The sequence below is a fragment of the Piliocolobus tephrosceles genome, chromosome 9 (assembly GCF_002776525.5).
Source record: "Piliocolobus tephrosceles isolate RC106 chromosome 9, ASM277652v3, whole genome shotgun sequence".
Lineage (NCBI taxonomy): Eukaryota > Metazoa > Chordata > Mammalia > Primates > Cercopithecidae > Piliocolobus > Piliocolobus tephrosceles.
This window is the reverse complement of record NC_045442.1, coordinates 30,595,592-30,619,917: the sequence shown is the minus strand read 5'-3', so window position 1 is coordinate 30,619,917 and position 24,326 is coordinate 30,595,592. Positions and strand designations below refer to the sequence as shown.

General features: G+C 42.8%; 1 protein-coding gene across 1 annotated transcript in view; it reads left to right on the top strand.

Moving 5' to 3' along the window:
* CNNM2 (cyclin and CBS domain divalent metal cation transport mediator 2) overlaps positions 1-24,326 on the top strand; it is a 170,404-nt gene that overhangs the window by 122,493 nt on the left and 23,585 nt on the right. The window contains exons 2-3 of the mRNA XM_023206528.2: positions 18,169-18,312; positions 22,806-22,943. Coding sequence (XP_023062296.1) covers positions 18,169-18,312; positions 22,806-22,943 — 282 coding nt within the window. The remainder of the gene's footprint in view (positions 1-18,168; positions 18,313-22,805; positions 22,944-24,326) is intronic.

The window sequence follows — 24,326 nt, the reverse complement described above, 5'->3', positions numbered from 1 at the left end:
TAGGCGTTGTGGTGCACATCTGTAATCCCAGCTACTCAGGAGGCTGAGGCAGGAGAATCGCTTGAACCTGGGAGATGGAGGTTGCAGCGAGCCGAGATCATGCCACCGCACTCCAACCTGGGGCGGCAGGAAGTGAAATATTGAGCATTAGCAATGAGACAGCGTCTGTTTGCACTGATGCATGAGCATGAAGCCGCTGCAAGCCTGCGTGAACTAGTCACTGCCACAGTGGAGGGAGTGAGCACTGGGGCCTAGAGGGTTGGAAGTGGTTCTTTAGAGGTGTCCAACACTGACAGGGGACCCTGTTGTTCTCCTTGATTCCTGGTTGAAATAAACATTTTCTCTTGTTAGAAATATATACATTAGGGGTGGGGTACGGTGACTCATGCCTGTAGTCCCAGCACTTTGGGAGGCTGAGGTGGGTGGATCACCTGAGGTCAGGAGTTCGAGACCAGCCTGACCAACATGGTGAAACTCCATCTCTACTAAAAAAGACAAAAAATAGCCAGGTGTGGTGGTGGACATCTGTAATCCCAGCTACTCAGGAGGCAGGAGAATCACTTGAACCTGGGAGATGGAGGTTGCAGTGAGCCGAGATCACGCCATCACACTCCAACCTGGGGGACAGAGGGAGACTCCATCTCAAAAAGAAAAAAAGAATTACCTTGTAGAATGCAAATTTGTAACAGTACTACAAATTTCATCCAGAATGCCACTGTTAACTTTTGTTTCTAGTTTTCTATATATAATTATGATTAATGCAATTAATTATAATGAATACAAATGGGAACATACTATAATATTCTACAGGGCTTTTTTTTTTTTTTTTTAGAGTAACTTTTCATAACAATCGATATAGCTCTAACTTTTTTTTTTTAAATAGCTGTATTAGCATTCTACTGCTGATGGAATCCTGCTACATCCACACTAGCTGCATAGCATTCTAGTGTGGATGTTGTAGAATTTACTTAACGAGACTATCGTGGATGTTTAGGTGGTGACTTTTTTCTTATAGAAATATAAAAACTTAGCTGAGTGTGGAGGCTCACATCTGTAATCCCAACACTTTGGGAGGCTGAGGTGGATGGATTGCTTGAGCTCAAGAGTTTGAGACCAACCTGGGCAACATGGTGAAACCCTGTCACTACAAAAGATACAAAAATTAGCCGGATGTGGCTACACATGCCTGTAATCCCAGCTACTTGTGAGACTGAGGCAGGAGAATCACTTGAACGCGGGAGGTGGAGGTTGTAGTAAGCCATGATCATGCCACTGCACTCTAGCCTGAGTGACAGAGTGAGACCCTGTCCAAAAAAAAGAAAAGAAAAGAAAAGAAAAATAGAAAAACTAATTTTTGTCTTCTACACGGTTTTTTAAAATTTATTTTATTTTATTTTTATTTTTATTTTTATTTTTTTGGGATGGAGTCTTACTCTTTCACCCAGGCTGGAGTGCAATGGCATGATCTCAGCTCACTGCAACCTCCGCCTCCCAGGTTCAAGCGATTCTCCTGCCTCAGCCTCCTGAGTAGCTGGGATTACAGGTGCGCACCACCATGCCTAGCTAATTTTTGCATTTTTAGTAGAGATGGGGTTTCACCATGTTGGCCAGGCTGGTCTCGAACTCCTGACCTTATGATCCGCCCACCTCGGCCTCCCAAAGTGCTGGGGTTACAGGAGTGCCCCACCACGCCCGGCCCTTCTACGCATTTTTAAGAGCTATTGGGGGAAAGTACATCATGGGAATAGTGAGTAGGCATTGTGAAGGAATCTATAATAGAGAACACTGGGTTTTAAAAGTTGTTTGCATCTTTTTTCTCTATAATGAAGATGAAGTGCTTGAAGTTTCTGGGGACAGGAAACAAAAGAGTAAAATGCTAGGATTTTAGGACAATGAGGAAGACCTTGAAATATTTTCACCCTTTCATTTTTCTTGAAGTTTATCATATGCATAAAGTTTGCAGAAGATAATTAATACATTGTATAAGAATTTATCTAGATGATTAATTTTCCTTCTAATTCTAATATCCAGAGATTTTTTTGGGGGGGATAATTTTGATCTTTTCCTTTGTATCACATAATTATTAACTATGTAATATATGTTTACTGTTAACTGTATAATTATATAATAGCAATTCTACCTCATTCCAAATTGAAGTCATCAGGAAGGACTTCCTAAAAAGAGGAGACTTGAGTGAGAAAAGGGATTATGGTCTTTCTTCTTTTAAAAAACAAAACAAAACAAAAAAATTACTCTCCCCTTCAAGCAGGTTTAAAACTGTGACCTCATTCCTCTCCTTAAAACGCCTGTGACTGTAGCAAATGTACAGTGTGGTTTGATCTGCAATGTTAGCACATTGTCTGGGCTTAGATAATTTTTGTTCAGTGACTGTGACAACAGGACCACATTTTTATGTATGACTTTTGTATAATTACTGATCTTGTCTACTTGGGTTGTAGAAATCAGCCAAGAAATTAGTTTAGTTGAAATCACTAAGTTTGGACTACAAAACAAAGTTTGTAAGTAATTATTGGTCTAAAAGCTAAAACCTAATAATGGAACAGAAGAGTAAATCATAAAACCAAAGCCCTAACATTTGGGCTTAGCAGCAGAAGTGTAGATCTCTGATCGAGACCATCCCGGCTAACGCGGTGAAACCCCGTCTCTACTAAAAAATACAAAAAACTAGCCGGGCGCGGTGGTGGGCGCCTGTAGTCCCAGCTACTGGGGAGGCTGAGGCAGGAGAATGGCATAAACCCGGGAGGCGGAGCTTGCAGTGAGCTGAGATCGCGCCACTGCACTCCAGCCTGGGCGACAGAGCGAGACTCCGTCTCAAAAAAAAAAAAAAAATCTCCTACTATTGACTGGGCATGGTGGCTCATGTCTATAATCCCAGCACTTTGGGAGGCTGAGGTGGAAGGATCACTTGAGTCCAGGAATTCGAGACCAGTCTGGGCAACATAGTGAGACCCTGTCTCAAAAAATAAAAAATAACTCCTCCTATTATTGGATATATTGGACTACTACTAAATGGACTACTAAGTAGTCTAGTCAGTCCTCATTTATCATTCTTATAAAGGCCTAAAGGAAAGACAGAAATAGTCTCATTGGTTCTAAAATAAACCCCTTAGTTCTATAGAAGAACTACCTTTCTCTTGGGGAACGTGAGAAGGTTCCCATCATCTCAGCCTGAAAGCCATCTTTTGTCTTAGCCATGTTTTCCATTGCCCATCATTTACTAGGAAAACATTCCAATGAGTGTACAGTGAGTGTTACAGACCACCAAAAAAGATGAAGTGGAGATGCCCAGCATGCCTCACTATTTATAAGAAAATATTTCCCCAAAAGATGGGAAAATCCGAGTCTTTAAATACTCTGACAGAGAGAAATAATGGAAAAAACTCTTCAGTCTCTGTTCTGTTGGTTCGTGAGATTTTCTCACAAGTCATTTGGATGGGCCATTAAGTAAGTCACATAATGACTGGAATTTTCTATTAATTGCCTCACTTTGGGTTTCTGGCTAAAGTATCTGGCAGCAAGACTGAAGAACAAGAGAAAAGGAGTGGGTGGTGGTGGGAATGTGAGACCATCCATTGTTTATTGCCTGGAATCCTAACTTAGGGGAGAGGGCTGGAGGGCTGTCTTTGATAGGACCGTCCACTTGGATGGATAGAAGTAAATGACTTGGCTTCTTGTCTTTTAAACAGTTTAGGTTAGTTTTTCTTTCAGGGGGTTACTTTACTTGCTATGTCTGCTATTGTCACCAGGAAGTTCATGGATCGGATTCTCTGGCATAGCGCACACACATTAGTTTGTCTTCCTATACAAATCAGTCATCTGTTGTCTTGGCTTTGGGAAATGATAACTTAGTTTAATTCTAGTTTTCCTTTTGCTTTGTGCTATTAATCCCTTTGTGGTGTGAATCCTGAGTCTCTTAGTCAGGGTCCAACCAGAGAAACAAAACCAAAAGGATACAAACACACACACACACACACACACACATACTTTCATCAAGGGATTTATTATAAGAATATAGCTTATGTATTCTGGAGGATGTATAAGAAAGCCCAAATTGATAAGACAGGTCATTAGGAAGAGAAGATCACAAGCAGGCTGGAATCCCACAGGCAGCATCTGAAGTTTTCTATGGGAGGAATTTCTTCTCTCCTTCAGAAAGCCTTAAGGCCTGCTTTTAAGGCCTTCCAACTAATTAACTTGGGTCTACCAAGAGTGATCTCCCTTAAAGTCAACCCATGACGTCCCATTAGAGACTTCATTTGCATCTGCAAAATCCCTTCACAATAGCACCTAGATTAGTGTTTATTGAATTACCAGGGACTGTTAAATTCATCAACACATTGGGAGAAGCCAAAGAGGAGTTGCCTGGAAAATCATCCTGCCACTGATGTTTATCAAATCGAGGCTGGGGTCTCTGCTACTCTCTCCAAAAACCGTTTCTCTCTTAGTTATATAACTGCCTGCTGTATACCTCACCCAGGGAAGCATGGTTGGCTAATCTTTGTCAGGATTGGACCCCACTCTTGGGTTTTCAAATGTTGCATGTAAAACAAGTTTTTGTTGACTGAAAAATGTTTTTCTATTGATAACCATTTTTAAATATAGCTTTTTAAATATTTGTTTAAACTTAAACACTATAGCATAAGGGCCACTGTCAATAGAAAACTAAGGTCTTATTTTACCAAAGAAACCATTAAAATGATTAGTTTGAGGGTATGGCTATAAAAGGGTAATAGGAAGGTCATTTGGTGGTAGAAGTGTCCCGTACCATGGCTCTGTCAATGCTCATATCCTAGTTGTGACTCTGTGCTGTAGTTTTGCAAGATGTTTACCATTGGGGGAAACTGGATAAAAGTACATGGAATCTTGGGCAAAATCCACAGGATCTTTCTGTTTCTTACAATTGCATGTGAATATACAATTGTTTCAAAATTAAAAATGTTCCATTTTGTAACAGCAAAGGATTTTTCAAATAATAGGAGCAATCATTTCCTAATTGATCTTTTTAATCATATTAAAGAAGTAGACATCTGTATATATTTAGCCCTGTGCTGAGAATTATATATATTATATAGTATTACATAATAAGTATATATATTTTATTTTATATATAATTTTATAGAGAGGGGGGCCTCACTACGTTACCCAGGCTAGACTCACTCATGGGCTCAAGTAATCTTCCAGCCTCAGCCTCCCAAGTAGCTGGGACTATGGAGGCACACCACCATGACCACCATGCCTGGCTACTCAATATGTATTTGAGTACAAGAAAGCATACGATGGGAAAATTGATGGTGACAGGTATAGTGTTTAATATAAAAGGGTTTTGTAAAAATCAGGGTCAAATAATTAGATGAAATATTGAGCATAGTGTAAGAAGATGGAGTCTTCTCTCTGTAATGATGACTGAGAGAAGATAAATAGCATAGCCTCAAAAAATGCCAGACATAACCATAAAGTATAAGTCCAAAGGAAAACCTCTAGAAATATGGAGAAGGTAGTTTTAAGACAAATATAAAATATCCTTTTAGCTCAGAAAGTTGTATACATTGAAAGCATGTTCAAAAGGTTTAAATAAATGCAATTTGTAGATTCACTCATTCAGTAAATAACTGCATGCCTATAGTGTGTCAGACAGGTATCTACAGTTTTTGTGTTTTTTTTGAAAACAGATCTTAGTTCTGTCACCCAGGCTGGAGTGCAGTGGTGCAATCTTGGCTCACTGCAACCTCCACTGCCTGGGTTCAAGCTTCTCCTGCCTCAGCATCCCGAGTAGCTGGGATTACAGGCATATGCCATCATACCTGGCTAATTTTTGTATTTTTAGTAGAGACGGGATTTCACCATATTGGCCAGGCTGGTCTTGAACTCCTGACCTCAAGCCATTTGCCCACCTTGGCCTCCCAAAGTGCAGGGATTATAGGCGTTGAGTCACCGTGCCTGGCCTACAGTCTTGTGTATTTCAGGAACTTTCCTAACATGTAAATGTTGATGTCCTTGAGGCTAACCATACCTTTCCCCAATCTCTATTGATAAAACTGTAAAATCTGAGAACCGCCTGGATTAGTTTTTCTCAGTGTATAATATTTCTGGTCTTAGTGCATGGAGATTTTCACGGAGAAGTGAAATTCAACCAGTCAATTTTACAATAACACTCCTGGTTGCTGCATGCACTGTGCCAAGACTGTTTAGCCACTAATGGAGAGGACTTGTCTACGTTGCTTCTCCTGGTTTTAAAAAAAAGTCTTTTAGAAGCTGACCACCTCAGTGAATGCTACCTCCCTACTGTCAGTTGTTCAAGTGGCCAAAGAGCAGCAGCAACACTGTCATTTACACTAATAGATAAATTCAGGGTCCTGTCCAGGAGAGGGCCCTGTATCAAATAAACCTCCACCCTCACCAAGAAATGTTAGATTGTTTTAAGGAAACCATGATTCCATATTCCACCCGTCAGCCTCACTGGCAGACACATTAGTTCAGGCCTAACCCGGAATGAGGATGTTCATGGCTAGACTGAAGGAACTGTCCTGCTAGGGAGGTCTGGGCCGGCCACTTATGGGTCAGACTTTGGAATTTTTGGAAGTAGTAAAAGGGGGCTTTTGTCTCCCAGAATAGCAACAGTTATCATTTAAAACCAGTGGCTTCTATATACAGCAAGTACTTCTATATATACACTCATGTATTGTTTATATAGGACTATTTTAAGATCTGTGTCACATTTTTCTGGTGTATTTTATGGTGGGAAAATTCAATTGGAAAAAATGCACTTAGCTCTGGTCGGGATGGTAAGGTAAAATAAGTACTTAAGAAAAAAGACACGCACAGTTTGTTATTATTTATATTTTAGCTTTCAACAGTACAGAAATAGCTAGGTGATAGTTTCCTAAATGAAATTGTATTACTTCTCCTCAGCAGGCTTGATTTTAGCTCGTGTTCTAATACTATATATATATATTTTTTTTTTTTTTTTTTTCTGAGATGGGGTCTCGTTCTGTCAACCCGGCTGGAGTGCATGGCATGATCTCAGCTCATTGCAGCCTCTGCCTCCCAGGTTCAGTCCTGCCTCAGCCTTCTGAGTGGCTGGGACTACAGGAGTGCACCACCACGCCCACGCCCAGCTAATTTTTGTATTTTTAGTAGAGATGGGGTTTTGCCCTGTTGACCAAGGTGGCCTCGAACTCCTGATCTGAGGTGATCCGCTCACCTCGGCCTCCCAAAATACTGGGATTACAGGTGTGACCCATTGCACCCAGCCTCTAATACTAGGTTGATCGCCACAGTAGTCAGAAGACTTGCAAGGCACACATCAGCATTCATCCGTGTATTCATTACAAAAATCTGAGAAAATGGCTTTATGTATTTGTTCTGTGGCTTGTAATTCAGGGTTTATTTTTCTTTGGATTTTGCCAGTGTTGAATTCAGAGGGAAATGGATAGGGAAAGGACCTATCTAAAATACTATTAAGAGTAATGTGGGTGCCGGGCGCGGTGGCTCACGCCTGTAATCACAGCACTTTGGGAGGCCGAGGCGGGCGGATCACGAGGTCAGGAGATCGAGACCATCCTGGCTAACATAGTGAAACCCCGTCTCTACTAAAAAATACAAAAAACTAGCCGGGCGTAGTGGCAGGCGCCTGTAGTCCCAGTTACTCAGGAGGCTGAGGCAGGAGAATGGCGTAAACCCGGAAGGAGGAGCGTGCAGTGAGCCGAGATCATGCCACTGCACTCCGGCCTGGGCGACAGAGTGAGACTCTGTCTCAAAAAAAAAAAAAAAAAAAGTAACGTGGGTATAGAGCCCCAGGCACTCCCATAGCCCAGGTATGGTGCAGCTGTGGCAGGGCAGCCCCAGTGGGTTGTGTGTGTTAGGGCAGTGAGTGAGGGGCTGGGGCTCTATGAGGGCCGACCCCCTTCCTACCTGCTCTTTGTAAAGGGTGGCATCAAGCTAGGTGTTCTGGGAGAAAGATGAGAAACAAGGAGCTTCCAGTCTAGCAGGGAAAAGATCACAAACTTAGTATAAGAAAGAGATATGACCAGATGCAGTGGCTCATGCCTGTAATCCCAGCACTCTGGGAGGCCGAGGAGGGGGGATCACCTGAGGTCGGGAGTTCAAGACCAGCCTGGTCAACATGGTGAAACCCCATCTCTACTAAAAATGCAAAAATTAGCCAGGCATGGTGGTGCATGCCTGTAATCTCAGCTACTTGGGAGGCTGAGGCAGGAGAATCACTTGAACCTGGGAGGTAGAGGTTGTAGTGAGCCAAGATTGCACCACCGCACTTCAGCCTGGTTAACAGAGTACGACTCCATCTCAAAAAACAAAAAAGACAGATGCCTTAAGAGAAATTCAGATGACGTTATAGGAGCTCAAAAATACAAAAGATAAGTTCTGCCTTTGGGAATAGAACAGGCTTCCTGGTATGGGTGATACTATGTGTGGAATTAAGAGCAAGGTTAAAACGGATTAAAAGGGCTCAAGCAGAGGAAGGGGCAAGTAGGGCCATGGAGGACCTGACTGTGAAAAGTCAAGTCTGGGTGGATGAAGCTTAAGAAGAGGAGAGTGGTGGTTGTAGTGTGCTGATGCCTTTGAGCCCTGCCCTAGGAACATTTTCTCTCTAATTTAGTAGCTGATGAGACGTGAGCACTGTGTGTGCGTGATGGAATGCTGTGGTTATGTTACGGTGAGTAAGTCTTCCTTTGTGAATGGAGGAGTAGAGAAGAAACTGGAGTGTTGGCCATTGTGCTAGACTTGGCAGGCACTGAGGACTAACACGAAGGTGGATCCAGAGTTGATCTGGAGCTGATGGTCTAATCAGGGAGACCACGTTGTGGCACACTGAGCTCCAGGTGTGCAGGTAACAAGCTATGGGGTGAGGAGGCATGGAGCTGACTGATTTTAGATATTTGAAGGCTGCTGTCAACCTCATCCCTGCCCAGATGTCTCTTCCATCTAAACATCTCTGGCTTATGTAATTGTTCCTCCTGTGACATAGTTTGTATATGGTACAGCATTTCCCCTCAGTTTGCCTCTTGTAAAATACAAGACCCAGACCTGAACTAAGATTCCAGATATAGCTAAATACGGGAGGAGAATTGCTTCTCTTATTCTGAAGTTGTGCTGCCACTCAGTTATCATGACATGCCCTGTTGCTGGATCAGCATGTGATCTGTCTATCCTAAAGGGACCTGCTGTCAACAAAGGGAAGGGGCAGGAAAGGGAGCCCTACTGAAGGGGCCACATGGAGGGTGTTCCCCTTGGAGCCTGAAGTCTGCTGAACCCACTTAGCCCCTCCTCTTATCACTGCATCACGTATTCCCCGCTCCTGTCTCCAGCCCCATCTCACCCACCCCTGTAGCTGTTGTCAACACCCTGACTCCCACCAGCTCTTCCCGGTGGTAGTTTTCCAGGTATATACAAATGTCAAGTTTCACTGAGCTGTGCATCTTATGCAGCTGTGTGTGTGTACCTATTCACTCATTCATTCTTCATTGAAAAGGAAGAAAAAGAAAAGGCAAAGATTTCAGAGTTTTAAACCCTGGGTGATTGGAAATCTAATGGTGTCATGTTCAGATCTAGGGACTCGAAGAAGGAGGTGTTACTTTGGAGAGGACAGCCAAACTGTCCTAATGACAGGCCTTTTCTCTCTTGTCAAGGCTACCTGGCAGAAGCAGGCCAGTTTGGGCCTCCCTGTTAGAAGCAGGAAGGGCTCGAGTAGAAAGCACACTGGCCAGAGACTATAGGATCTTCTGCATGTCACTTACACTGTGACCCTCAGGCCCTTCCTCCACCACAGTCTTTATCTCCAGCATCTTCTGTCACCAAAATCACCTTTCTTGACCTTTCGGCTGCATTCGATACTTACGACTGCTCTCTGCTCTTTGGAATGGTTTTTATTTTTCGTTTTTTAATGTGGCTTCCAAAACCACCCATTCCCTTTATTCTCCCCTCCCCTTCCTGCTGGCCACTCTTTCTCAAGTCTCTCTTTGGTTCTATCTCAGCCTCCTGACCCAGGAAACTCAGGCACCCCCATGCTCAGCACTGGCTCTTCTCGCCATCCATGGCCTAGGTGATCTCAGTGGGTTTCTGGCTCTGCTACCATCTGTACTCTCTCAGGTTTTATCTGTAGCTTACATGTCTCTCTCTTGAATTCTGGACTCATGTATATAACTGTTTGACATTTCCACTAGGATGTCAAACTTAACCTTCCAAAATCGAGCTGACTTCTGCCTTCTAGACTGATGCCATGCACTGTCCTCCACCAGGAGTGGCAGGCCAAAAAGCAAGTCATCCTGACTCCTCTCATTCTCCTCCACCCCCTATCCAGTCCATCAGCAAATCCTGCGGGCTCTTTCTAAAACACTGTCTATCCAGAATGCAGTTACTTCTCATCACCTGCACTGTTGCCCCTGGGGCCCAAGCCACCATCCTCCGTGGCTTGGCTTACTGGTAACTTCCCGATTGGGTTTGCCCACCTCAGCCCTTTCCCAGGGCCATTCTCCTCCCACCTGCTGCCAGGACTTTCTCAACCATGCAGCCAGAGGGACTCTTTTAAAACAATGCAGATCATGTCACTCTTCTGCCAGAGCCATCCAGCGACCACGGAGTGAGAGCTAAAGCCTCTCCGATGGTTACATGGCCTGCATCCCACCCCATACAGCTCACCTTTCCTCTCGCCCTCCTGCCCACTTGCTTCCAGCCACAGTGGCCTCCTGGCTCCCCACCCACCACAGCGCATCAAGCCCCTCCCTCTTCAGGGCCTCCTGATTATTCTACCTGAAAACACGCAGCCCAGGGTTGACTTCCTGTGCTGCTGCCTTGCTCTGGGCGAGTGGAGGGGGTGGGGCAGGGGGGACCATCCTGTATTAAATGTCATCCCACCCCTACTGTTGTTCTCCACAACACCTTAACACGACCCAACATGCCTTTTCACTTCAAGGTTTAGTCTTCTATTAGTTTTCCCAGAGGCTGCTTCCTTAGTGTCCGTCTGCCATGCTCGAATGCCTCTTGAGAGCCAGTGCTGTGTTTTGGTCCTTGTGGTATGGGCCTGGCTCATAGTAGGTGGTCAGCAGATATTTATGGAACAAACAAATGAAATTATGTGACTATAGTTCATTGTTCAGAATTCATTCATAGCCTGGATTTTATGGCTTATATATTATGTTCATATACATTCTCTCACTTGATCAGTTTGTTTACTTGTAAATCTGACTAAATCCAATTGTGATCATGCTTAAAGTGTATTGACTTCTTTGACTGCCAATATGCAAATTGGCTTCCTCTGGAGATCTTAAGTATAGCCATTAAAAAATCATGTCATTTTTCGTTAGTGACATGGGACCTAAATTTGGACTTGCAGAGCTTTTGCTTCTTTTATCACTAGTTCTGTAGAACTCCCTCTTTGAAATTTTATTGATTCCTATTCATTGAATTATTATAATTTTATGTTAGTAGATCAGGAATTTAAAAAAGCATATCAGCTGCTTCATTTGCCCTCTCCTTGGTTAGTAAGGAGGCCACAGCATCTCACAACTTCAGGGAAACATGAAGCACTGCATTCTGTGCTAACAGTGCCCCCTGGAGTTGTGCAACGCAGATATCATGGCGAATGTAAGATGCTTGGCTTGAGTTTCTCATGGTGGGGTCTCTGTTTTCTTCCTGCTGTTTGAGTGGCATTTTAGGACCCTACAGGCTCAGTTTGCCTTGTGCTTGCATTATTGGGTCTTCTTGACTACTATGTGTCACTTTTTATCAGCATAGCTATATCACGTTGTTCCTAATTCTCTTCTGCTACATCCATTCCATTGACTTTTTTCCTTAATTAGTCTACCTAGTCCCATTTCACTTCATTGGCATCAACATTGTCTGATAGCAAACAAGTCCATATTTTCTTGGCCGTTACAGGTGCCCTTGTTGGATTAATCATAATAGAAACAGTTATTACCACCAAAATACAAACTGTATCTGTCGTTCAAAATTTGAGCCCAGAAGTGTGGTAAGGTTAAAAGATGGAAATGTGGTAATCCACTACCATTCTGGGCTGGTTTACCAATTCAGAGAGAGTATGCAAATAATAAACTTTAATTTGTGGAGCAGTGGAAGCAGGCAGAGGTAGAAATTTGATCCCAGTTCTACCTTGTGTAGATTATTTTAGTTGCTTAGTCCATCTCCCAGTGCAGACATGGTTTTTGTAATTTCACCTGTGCTAGTGCCCTGCCCTGAGCACTAGTGGTTATAGAAAGATGGACAATCTAGGCTGTTATTTCATAATAGCTTGCTTATGATTCTGAATTTGAGGAGAGATGTATTTATAAAGCCCTGCATTCTGAAAACAGGCCTGTTTAGATTCCCTTAGGACAAGAAAAGGAGGAGAAGGGGTAGGAATTTAAATACCAGGACAGTTCAAACTGCCTGGTGTACAGCAAGATCTCTTACAGCTTGCAAGAAAGGGCCCTCTCCAAGCCCTGATTGTGACAACAATTTATGCTTTATTTGATCTATATGCAGTTTATGAAGTTTATTTAGTCTATGCATATTTAAAAGTTTTAGTGTTTAATATCTGTGATTAAATATTTTGCTGACTGCTATATTTTCATTCTTTTTGTTGGAAGTTAAGAATCCATCAGTTTATCGTCTTTTTAAGTTTTGGGTTTATTCTTCTATTCGTTTTCCCAGAGTTGCTTTTCTGTTTTCAGTCCTGACTTAATTTTTCCAATACTCAGGTTAAGAAAGGTCCTATTTGAGCTCAGTTTTGAAAATTTTTGTATTGAAAACTTGTTTATTTGGGAGGCCCATGTGGATCACTTGAGGCCAGGAGTTCCAGACCAGCCTGAGCAATATAGTGAGACCCTGTCTCAACAAAAAATTTAAAAATTAGTTGGGCATGGTGGTGCGTGCCTATAGCCCTAGCTACTCAGGAGGCTGAGGTGGGAGGATCACTTGAGCCCAGGAGTTCAAGGCTGCAGTGAGCTACAATCACACCACTGCACTCCAGCCAGGGAGTGAGACCCTGTCTCAAAAAAAAAAAAAAAAAAAAAAAGTTGTTTACATTTTCCTTTTGATTGATCCCTTGACAAGGACTAAAGTCCCTGCAGTGAATGGTTAAGTGGAAAGGTGCATGGAATCACTGTTCTCCAAAAGCCTGAGTGAAGGAGAGAGGTGTCATTGTTTTTCCTTTGTACTGTGCACAGGGAAGAAGTTTCAGAAAACAGGACTTCTCACCAGGAATTCCAAAGCTAAAAGAATGTGGCCCTGGGGCAGATGCAGAAGTTTCAGCTTTAAAACAAGTGAACTTGGAGGAAAACTTAATTTTCAGTCTAAGAAGCCTAATTCACAGAAATAATTTCTCCTAGAGTAAGGCCCTTTCCAGCCAAATCTGTCAGTGCTATTGAGCTGGTATTTCAAGTATGTCCATCTGCATTTAAACGAGTTGCTCCAAGACAATCTGATTATACGGTAGTTACTTTGGTGAGAATAGCGCCTCAGTGGAATGGAAAGTTCATTTTGAGTCTAATATTAGACCTTGCTTTGGAAAATTCCTTTTAAATGATCACAAGCTGGGAATAGCAAAAGAATTTAACTTTCGACAGACAGCATTCACCAAGAATTTTTAACTGCTTATGTTGGGTCCTTGGGAAAGCAGATGTGAGAAACCTACTGGACCAACTGGACGAGATGAGAATTGACTTGACCTGATGCAGTGTTTATATCCATTGCTGATAAGTTTCCCTCCTTGTCTCCTCTGCTCAAAATATTTTCATTCTTTGAGTGTGAGCATGCTAGGGATGAAAATTTTAGAACGCCTAATTGTCTAACAATCTAAACTTCTAGGCTTGTAGACACGGCTGCCTAGAAGGGGGTCTGAGGCAGAGCAGAAGCTGACTTAGACTGCCAAGTTAAGAAAGGGCCAACAGATCCGCAGGACCAGAGCCAGCGTCTGCGTAAGTGCTGGGAACTTGATCAGATGCAGCCCTCGGAATATTTTTAATGTGGCTGGTTGTGTCTGGGCGAACTTACCCAACTTAAAGTGTTAACTAAACTTTATTTAAAGCTCTTGCACCCCACCACCACCACCAAGAAAACACTCTGTCATTAAACAGAAGTTATACAAAAATTAGCTGATTATGAAGTTTCCAGATTATGCCTATTTTGGCTTCATTTATGGATATGTTTTAGATACTTCACATGCTTTGGATTGGGAAAACCAATATTGTTGTTTGAGAGATGCTCTTACTATTTTAAAAGATCTTTGAGATTGAAATGTGTCTTTTTTACTTTTATTTTTTTTTTTTATAGAGATGAGTTCTTACTATGTTGCCCAGGCTGGTCCCAAACTCCTGGCCTCAAGCGATCCTCCTGCCTTGGCTTCCCAAAATGCTGGGATTACAGGTGTGAGCCATTGTGCCCTGCCTGAGGTGCATCTTCTAATCACTGTGTACATGTAATAATATAGTGGGTTTTTTTCCCTCTAAGCTGGTAATAAGTTGATGGTGCCTTAGAATTTAGGAAAAACATTAATAAAATAATGAGCATTACCACTTAGTGATCACCCAGTGGATTCCAGGCAGTGTCTTTGCTGGGTACCAGCATTATCTCTGATCTTCACAACAACCCTATTGCAGTAGCAATTATGAGACTGGCTTTAAAGATAAGGAGACTGAAACTCAGAAAAGTTATGTTTGCTCATGGTCTTCTGCTAGTAATGGCTAATGAGTGGCCTGCTGGAGTTCAAATCCAGAACTGTTCGACTCATGTTCTTCCCTTGCCATCCTGGTCTCAAGTGATCCATCCCCAAAAGCAGCAGTCTTTAACCTATTTATGCCTAGTGTTCCATTATTGGAATGCTAAGCTTGTGGGGGTTATTTATATTCTACTGCTCAAGATCATCACTAAGGTCTGATTTTTCACAAAAACTTGCAGCCTCTGACATAAATGGGTTAAACTTTTTTTAGTCTCAGATCCCTTGAAACTCTTAAAAATGATTCAGGATCCTTTTATTTATGTGGGTTCTATCTTTTGATATTAATGTATTTGAATTAAAATGGAGACCTTCAAAACATTGATTGATTTAAAGGACAGTAATCCATTGCATGCTAATATAGTGTTTTTAATAAAAATATTTTCTAAAACAAACGGTAGAAGAGTGCCATTGTTTTACTTTTTGCATGTCTAATCAAGCTAAAGGGAAGGCAGCTGGGTTCGGTCTTTTGCATTCAGTCTGTGTGGTATACTGTGTTAGTTGAAGTGTATCAGAATCTGGCCTCACACAGGTACGTATTTGGAAAAGGGAGGAGTATCAGCTTTTTTGGACAGTGATCGGTATTCTCCTTTGATATTACATCAAAACTCCATAGGTAGTAATTTCTTAAAGGTTAGTTGCAATGTAGAATCTGAAACCATACCATTGGACATTTGGACTCTTATATTAACTTTGGTCTGAAATCTTCTTTACAGAAGAATATTGAATAATATATGTAAGTACTCCCCCTTCCAAGTAATATATGTAGATACCTCCCTATTCCAGGAAGTAGAGCTTAACTCCCATCCTTGAATGGGTAGGCTAGACTTAGTGACTTGTTTTCAAATAATAGAATTAAGGAAAGGGAAAGTGAGTAACTTTCCAATGGAGAAACCTGGGAAACACAACCTTAACCAAATGATGAAAAAGGTGAACGTCAGCAGTGATGACATATAACCACTGATGTGATGTAACTAGAAAACCTATAACCCAGTCTACTCATGGGTAAAACATCAGACAAGCTCAGATCGGAGGATATTCTGCAGGAGGACTGACCAGTACCCTTCAATATTGTCAGTGTCATAAAAAGCAAAGACCGAAAAACCGTCACAGACCAGAGGAGACTAAAGAGACATGACAACTAAATGTGGTGTGGTGCCTTGAACCAGACAACAAAACAAAGAGGATGTTATAGAAATAATCAGCGAAATCCAAATAAAGCCTGGAGTTTACTTAATAGTAATGTACCAATGTCAGTTTTAGTTTTGACAAATATATCATGGTAGTGTAAGATGTTAACAATGGGGGAAACCGGGTAAAGGGTTTATAGGAACTCTCTGTACTCTTTGCAACTTTTCTGTAAGTCTAAAATTATTCCAAAATAAGAATTTTTTTTTTAAATCCATTGTTCTGTCTTATACTCCAAATGGATTGTGTACTCTTGCAAGATTTTGTAACATCATTGCCATAGTCACTTGAAAATTATTGGTTCACTGAGTTATACAGATCTTCAAAATGTTGACAGATTGCAATATTCAATATTTTAAAAAATCATTTGTTAACATCACCAGCAATCTCATAAGAAGAGTCTTTAATTGTGAGAAGCTATTACGCTCGTGGTGGCTACAAGTTTCCCAAAATTTTAATTTTCTTTTTTTGAGACAGTCTCACTTGTTGCCCAGGGTGGAGTGCAATGGCACCATCTTGGCTCACTGCAACCTCCACCTCCTGGGTTCAAGCCATTCTCCTGCCTCAGCCTCCTGAGTAGCTGGGATTACAGGCGTGCGCCACCATGCCTGGCTAATTTATTTTGTATTTTTAGTAGAGACAGGGTTTCACCATGTTGGCCAGGTTGGTCTTGAACTCCTGACTTCAAGTGATCCTCCTCCCAAAGTGCTGGGATTACAAGTGTGAGCCACTGCACTCAGCCTTTTTGTTGTTGTTGTTGTTGTTTTTGAGTGGGAGTCTCACTCTGTTGCCTAGGCCTGGAGTGCAGTGGCACAATCTCGGCTCACTGCAACCTCTGCCTCCTAAATTCAAGTGATTCTTCCACCTTAGCCTCTTGAGTAGCTGCGATTACAGGCGCATACCACCACATCCAGTTAATTTTTGTATTTTTAGTAGAGACGGGGTTTCACCATGTCGGCCAGGCTGGTCTCAAACTCCTGATCTCAGGTGATCTACCCACCTCAGCCTCCCAAAGCGCTGGGATTGCAGGTGTGAGCTACCGCACCCAGACGAAATTTTAATTTTCTGATGAAAGCTCAAATTTTATCATTGGCAGTCCATGCTGCCTGTTGTTTTCCTTGATGTGACAGGTTCATTTTTCAGAAAATGCCTGACATATACCCAAGTCTGTATAACCATAGTTTGTCTAGTAGTCAGTCTTTGAAGTAAAAACATTCAACAATGAAAATGGCCAGTCCAACTTGCAAGTCAATCACAAGAGTCTTTCCTCAGCACAGCTGCCATACTTCAGAATTCAATAGAAATGTTTTATGGCAATTCTCAGGTTAATATAGAGATTACCAAAAGACATGTACTTGGGTCAGGATTTAATGAAATTAATGTTTACTGCTTCAGCAAGGACTTTTTTTAAGACAGTGTCTTACTCTGTCGCCTAGGTTGGAGTGCAGTGACTCAATCATAGCTCACTGCAGCCTCAAACTCCTGGATCCTCCCACCTCAGCCTCCCAGGAAGCTGGGATCATAGGTGTGCATGTCCAGCTACTTTTTCTGTTTTTTTGTAGAGACATGATCTCACGGTGTTGCCTAGGCTGATCGTGAACCCCTGGGCTCAAGCAGTCATCCTGCCTGGGCCTCCCAAAGCTCTTGGATTACAGGAGTGAGCCCCAGCTCCCAGCCCAGTACATTTTTAACAGAAGCTACTTCCTTCCCTTTACTGCATGTGCATTGTGACAGAGAACAGCGATCACTACGTGCAGCTCACTCCCACTACCTTCATCTGTGCTAAGGTGCCTTTCACCATCAGCTCAAATGTCAACACAGTGAAAACGGCCAGTAGCATCTTAGTATTCTTATGAAAATAGTTGGGCCTCACAGACCTCCTAGAAGGGTCTTGGGAATCCCTAGGGCACCATGAACTTTGAGAACCACTCTCTTTAGGTGGCAGTTGCTGAAAGGTTATGTACCAAGAGACATTACCATTAGAAGCAGAGAACAATGGTGCAGTGCCATGTATGTCGAGGGTGACACTCTTCTGGCATAACTTTCTGCCTTTTAATGGCTCATGAAGTTCTTCCATTTGTTTGTGATATCTCAGTACAATTTTAAAATGCTGAAACAGAGATTTTGGTAATCCGGCATCTGTGTTTGCTGATGTTTTTACCGTATCACGTATAACATGTCATTCAGGAAATTCAGAAAGTCACTTCCTAAACTTTTTATTTTCTCTAAAGGTAAATCTCACCTGGCTATCGTGCAGCGGGTAAACAATGAGGGAGAAGGAGATCCGTTTTATGAAGTTCTGGGAATTGTCACCTTAGAAGATGTGATTGAAGAAATCATCAAATCTGAGATTCTAGATGAAACAGATTTATACAGTAAGTAGCACTGTCTGAGTGTATTTCCCGAAACCTTTGCTTTTTTTGTTGTGTTGTTTGTGAGTCATCTGACAGTTCTCCAGTTGCTGCCTCTGTTTATAATGATAAACGACGTGTGTAGGCCGTGCATGACCTGTTGGTATATTCCAGTCCCTTTATCAGAAGGAGCAGATCCTGTAATGTCAAGCGACAGCATTGTTCTGGCTGCTTCTAACCACTGATGAGGGCATTACTTGTCCTAAACAGAAAACTGCTGTTGGTTTTGAATTTTATTTTACATATGTTAAAAAAAAAACTCTACTAAAATTTGGTTTTATACAACTAGTATATTGTTTTCAGATAAACTTCTGTTTGTACTTTTCATAACTCAAGTACTCTTTAAAGTGAATGGGAGGCCGGGCACAGTGGCTCACATCTGTAATCCCAGCACTTTAGGAGGCCAAGGCAGGCAAATCACCTGAGGTCAGGAGTTTGAGACCAGCCTGGCTGACATGGTGAAACCTTGTCTTTACTAAAGACACAAAATTAGCTGGACATAGTGGTAGTGGTGCACGCCTGTAATTCCAACTGCTCCGGAAGCTGAGGCAGGAGAATTGCTTGAACCGAAGAGACAGGGGTTGCAGTGAGCCAAGGTTGCACCACTGTACTCCAGCCTGGTTAACAGAGTGAGACTCCGTCTCCAAAAAAAAAAAAAAAAAAAAACACAACTGAATGGGATTTGTTAAACTTATGGATGACAACTGTTTATACTTTCTTGTTCCAGAATCCTTGGGTCAGGGTTGGAGGTGAGATTTGCAAGTGTAGTTTGCTGGGGCAGCGGGTTGGGGGTGTGGGAAGCAGGATAGGGTAGGGTTCACAGTAAGAATGTGTTTTTCCTGTTCTCTGCTTCTCTGCCTTCTCTTTTGGTGAAGGTGAAAGTGGGGAGTGGCTCAGATCAGGGCAGGGTGAGGTGAGTATGGATACCTTATTTGCCCAGGTGTAGACTTGATCCTGAACTGAGTGTTGAACTGAGTCCTGTCTCATTAAAGTGTAAAACATGATTGCTGGACTGTGGAGCTCAAATCTTCCTTGGCCACACCCTTAGCAATGTTCAAGGGTTCCATAAAGCCAGAGATGGCCCAGGCCTGAGATGTTTGGGGGTCCCAGGGGTGGGATAGAGAAAGAGCATCTGGGCTCTGTATGCTGCCTGGTTTTAAAGCATGTCTTCCGGAGGGGAAATGGACTGTCCCAGCTTCCCAACAAGCTGGTCATTCAGGGTAAAGTCTGCTTTCCTCAGAGCAGGGTGCTTTTTATTCAGTCCTGCTAGAAGGAAACATCCCACATTTTAAAACTGAGAAAGTTTGGCAGGCCAAGGCCGGCAGATCACAAAGTCAAGAGATCACGACCATCCTGGCCAACATGGTGAAACCCCGTCTCTACTAAAACTACAAAAATTAGCTGGGCATGGTGGCACATGCCTATAGTCCCAGCTACTTGGGAGACTGAGGTAGGAGAATCACTTGAACCTGGGAGGTGGGGGTTGCAGTGAGCTGAGATTGTGTCACTGCACTGCAGCCTGGTGACAGAGCAAGACTCTGTCTCAAAAAAAAAACAAAAAAGATTGAGAAAGTCACTGGGCGTGGTGGTTTACCCTGTAATCCCAGCACTTTGGGAGGCTGAGGCGGGTGGATCACTTGAGGTCAGGAGTTAGAGACCAGCCTGACCAACATGGTGAAACACCATCTCTACAAAAATACAAAAATTAGCTGGGTGTGGTGGCACGCACCTGTGATCCCAGCTACTTGGGAGGCTGAGGCAGGAGAATCTCTTGAACCTGGGAGATGGAGGTTGCAGTGAGCCAAGATTACACCACTGCACTCCAGCCTAGGCAATAGAGTGAGACTCTCTCAAAATAAGTAAATAAATAAATAAAACTGAGGAAGTCTTCCCTGTACCCACAAAAGAAAAAATTTTACATTTAACTAATGACTGTCTTCTGAAAACATATCCTGTTTTATCCTCACATCTGAATAGCATTCTTAAAAAACACCCTTTCCCACATCTGTTTTATCCTTTCCTCACTTGGAGGGTCATCAGAGGTCTCAGAGAATATTGTTTGTGTGTTTATGTTCTTTTCATGCTTCCTCACAAATGACTATTTAAAAACTGAGTGTGGCCGGGTGCGGTGACTCATACCTGTAATCCCAGCACTTTGGGAGGCTGAGGCAGGTGGATCACAAGGTCAAGAGATTAAGACCATCCTGGTCAACATGGTGAAACCCCATCTCTACTAAAAAAACTACAAAAATTAGCTGGGCGTGGTGGTGTGCGCCTGTAGTCCCAGCTGCTTGGGAGGCTGAGGCAGGAGAATCACTTGAACCCTGGAGGCAGAGGATGCAGCGAGCAGAGGTCACACCACTGCGCTGCAGCCTGGTGACAGAGCAAGATTCTGTCTCAAAAAAAAAAAAAAACCGAATGTGTCTCTGTATTTCTTTTTCCCCAGGGGTAGTACTTAACATTAGAAAGACAATTTACCATTTAGGAGATCCTGTGTTTGCACTTCAGTTTTATACAAATGTTAGTTTAACTTCTTTTAAGCCTTGATTGGACTGATTTCCTACAGAAGTGTTGCCTAATGTTACTTACTGGCTCAAGATGCTGGACTTGTGATTTCACGTATGTCTTTTCTTTTTTTTTTTTTTTTTTGAGACTGAGTCTTACTCTATTGCCCAGGCTGGAGTGTACAGTGGCGTGATCTCACCTCACTGCAACCTCCACCTCCCGGGTTCAAGCGAGTCTCCAGCCTCAGCCTCCTGAGTAGCTGGGATTACAGGCACCCACCATCGCGCCTGGCTGATTTTTATATTTTTAGTAGAGACAGGGTTTCATCATACTGGGGAGACTGGTCTCAAACTCCTGACCTCAAGTGATCCACCTGCCTCGGCCTCCCATAAGTGCTGGGATTATAGGCATGAGTCACTGTGCCTGGCCGATTTCAGGTATATTCTTGATCTGGATAGAGATTGGGAGTGACAGGTGTTGCCATTAGAATTATTTTTAAATTCTGTATTGATTTCTACTGTCTAGTTCTCAAAAGAATTGAGGCAGACGAAAACTAGAAGTTGCGATTGCCTTCTCGGGAAAAGCCTAGTAATCAATCTGTTTTGCTCTATGCAAGAAACAATAATGCAATGACTCAATTATTGGGAAGGAGCAAGCGATTGGGGTCTTGTCTTTAAGCTCTTTTTTTCTTGATCATTACTTTGTCCAGAAAAGTACTTAAAAGATGGTTTTGCAGGAGGTACCTTCCAGGTCAGGAGCTGGCAAACCACAGCCGATGAGTGCCTTACTCTGCTTCTGTGTGACCTGCAAGCTAAGAATGTCTTTTCACATCTTAAAATTGTTGCAAAATGGCCAGCATGGTGGCTAATGTCTGTAATCCTAGCACTTTGGGAGGCTGAGGCAGGAGGATTGCTTGAGCCCAGGAGTTCAATACCAGCCTGGGCAACATAGTGAGACTCTGTCTCTATAAAAAATTTAAAAATTAGCTGGGCGTGGTGGCAGACACCTGCAGTCCCAGCTACTTGGGAGGCAGAGGTGAGAGGATCACTTGAGCCTTGGAGTTGAGGCTGCAGTGAGCTGCGATTGTGCTGCTGCGCTCCAGCCTGGGCAATAAAGCAAGAACCTATCTCAAGAAAAGAAAAAAGAAAAGGAAAAAAAAAAAGAACAATTACTTTGTGACGTGCAAAGATTATATGCAATTCAAATTGCAGTGTTCATAAAGTTTGATTGGAAAACAGCCATGCTCCTTCATCTTTCTAAACAGCAGTGTGGAGACTAGACCCGCAGAGCCTAAAATATTGACTCCCTGGACCTTTTCAGAGGAAGTTCACGGACCCCTGTCCAGATCGCATTCGTATCTGCTTGACCTTGAGGATCTCATGGTCTGGAGTAGCAGTGAAGCAAACAGATACTATTAAAACACTGCTCTGCGGAAGCATTCTTGTTTGTTTCTTAAGGGGGTTTCGTTTGTGTGTTGTCTTTCAGCAGAGGCGAGGGGCCTCTTACAGGTAGGGACACTCCTCCCTTGTGTGTACACAGTGGTGGTCCTTTGCTGGAGTATGGTGACATTGAGCAGCAGTGGACTGTGCACTCCAGGCTGCAAGCCCTGTTGCTGTGTGCTTCTGTGGGTCCTGTGAGAGGCTCTGTCAGCATTTGCCTGATGCTATGCTCACAAGGGCCCTCTGCAGACCTTCCTGAAGTACACTCACTAATCAGGCTGCCTGTGGTCACTCGCTGCGGACTGCGTGGTGCCCAGGCTGCTGTGCTGAGTTGATGAGGATCTGGCCCTCCCTCCCTCCTTCGCTGTGGCATTTGTGCGTAGAGCGCCTGCATCTGGAAATACAGTCCAGCCCTTCCAATATATTTTGTCTTTTTCATTCAAAAAGAGCCCTGATCTCATGGGATGCATTTTCTTATTTATTTATTTTTTTCTCTTTTCATTCCTCCCTTAGCTGACAACAGAACAAAAAAGAAAGTGGCTCACCGGGAACGAAAGCAAGATTTTTCTGCCTTTAAGCAGACAGACAGCGAGATGAAGGTTAAAATATCACCACAGCTCCTCCTGGCCATGCACCGTTTCCTAGCAACAGGCAAGTGCAGCTTATCACAGTTTGAGATCTCTACCAACCCTGGAGTGTGTTTCTCACCCACCACTGACTGGGGTGGGCTGGGGGTGGACACTGGGAAATGGGGTGATAAGTAATGCCACTTTTGTGTTTTGTTTTTTGTTTTTTTGTTTTTTTGTTTTGTTTTGTTTTTTTCTTTTTAAATTCTCTCCTCTCCTATGTTCAGTGTCGGCATGAACCCTCTGAGACATTTACCAGGGGTGGACCAGTAACTTAAAATTGGTCTGAAAGGTAAGGATGAATGTTAGTGCCACACTGCATGTGAACAGTAGGCCAGGCCATCTCCTTCCAGCTAGGTCTGTGGGAGAGCCAGCTGGCGGAGCAGGCTGATGGTACCAGCCTGGCACCAGCTTGTTTGATGGACAATTGAGTCCAATCTCTCTTCAGCTTGTCCTGGAAGCACAGTTGGACATCAGTGGTAACACAGGGGCTGTGATTTGCAAAGAAGAAAACTAGGTTTTCACAATTAAATCTTTATGTTTTATGGTTTTAATGAAATCAAATTCTAAGAACTTTGATATGGATTTCTTGATGGCCTCCTCAGATCAGATTAACTCGAGTCCATTTCAGGAGGCAAGTGTTCATGTTGTTTAAACCACCAACCCAGCCGGCATTGACTGTTCCAGGGAGGTCAAGGTTGAATGGATTTAAGATACGACCAACCCTTCTCCCATCCCCAGATGCTCTCCAGGGTTGAGCTCTGGTGGCCAGGGGAAGTGTGAAAAAGTCTAAAGCATCCATTGGCTTTAGAAGACGTCGGTGTCCCTGATAGGCAGCCAGTGCCTTTCATCTGCATGCAGTAGATTTAAACCATGTTTAAAAGAAGGCTAGCCGCAACCTTTACCTGACGGAATGCTGTGTAACTCTTTAAGGTCGCCTTCTCAGAAGCCTGGAAATGCTCAATGTAATATTTATCACTTTAGAAAATATTCGTAACTTAATACAAAGTGGGGAGATACAGAATCTAAAACTATGTGTACTTTAAGATTAGAGTTGTGTTTTTGTGTGTACACACATGGATACACGAGCACACGTGCCTGGGCATGGCACTGGAAAGAAATGCTCACTCAGTTGCTCAAAATGGTAATCTGAGTGGTTGGCTTATAGATAATTTTTACTTTCTTCTTTTTCTGTATTTTCTAAAATTCCTATAATGACTATCTTATTACAAAAAAGTCACAAGTTAATACAGAGCTTACAGCTTTCATAAATACATAATTAGAAAATAACAGACAATGTCTTTCACTTATTATTCTTTTTCTAGTTTTGATAATACTGTTCCTCATCATTTAAGAACCACAAATTAAAACTAAACAACTAGGCCGGGCATGGTGGCTCATTGCCTGT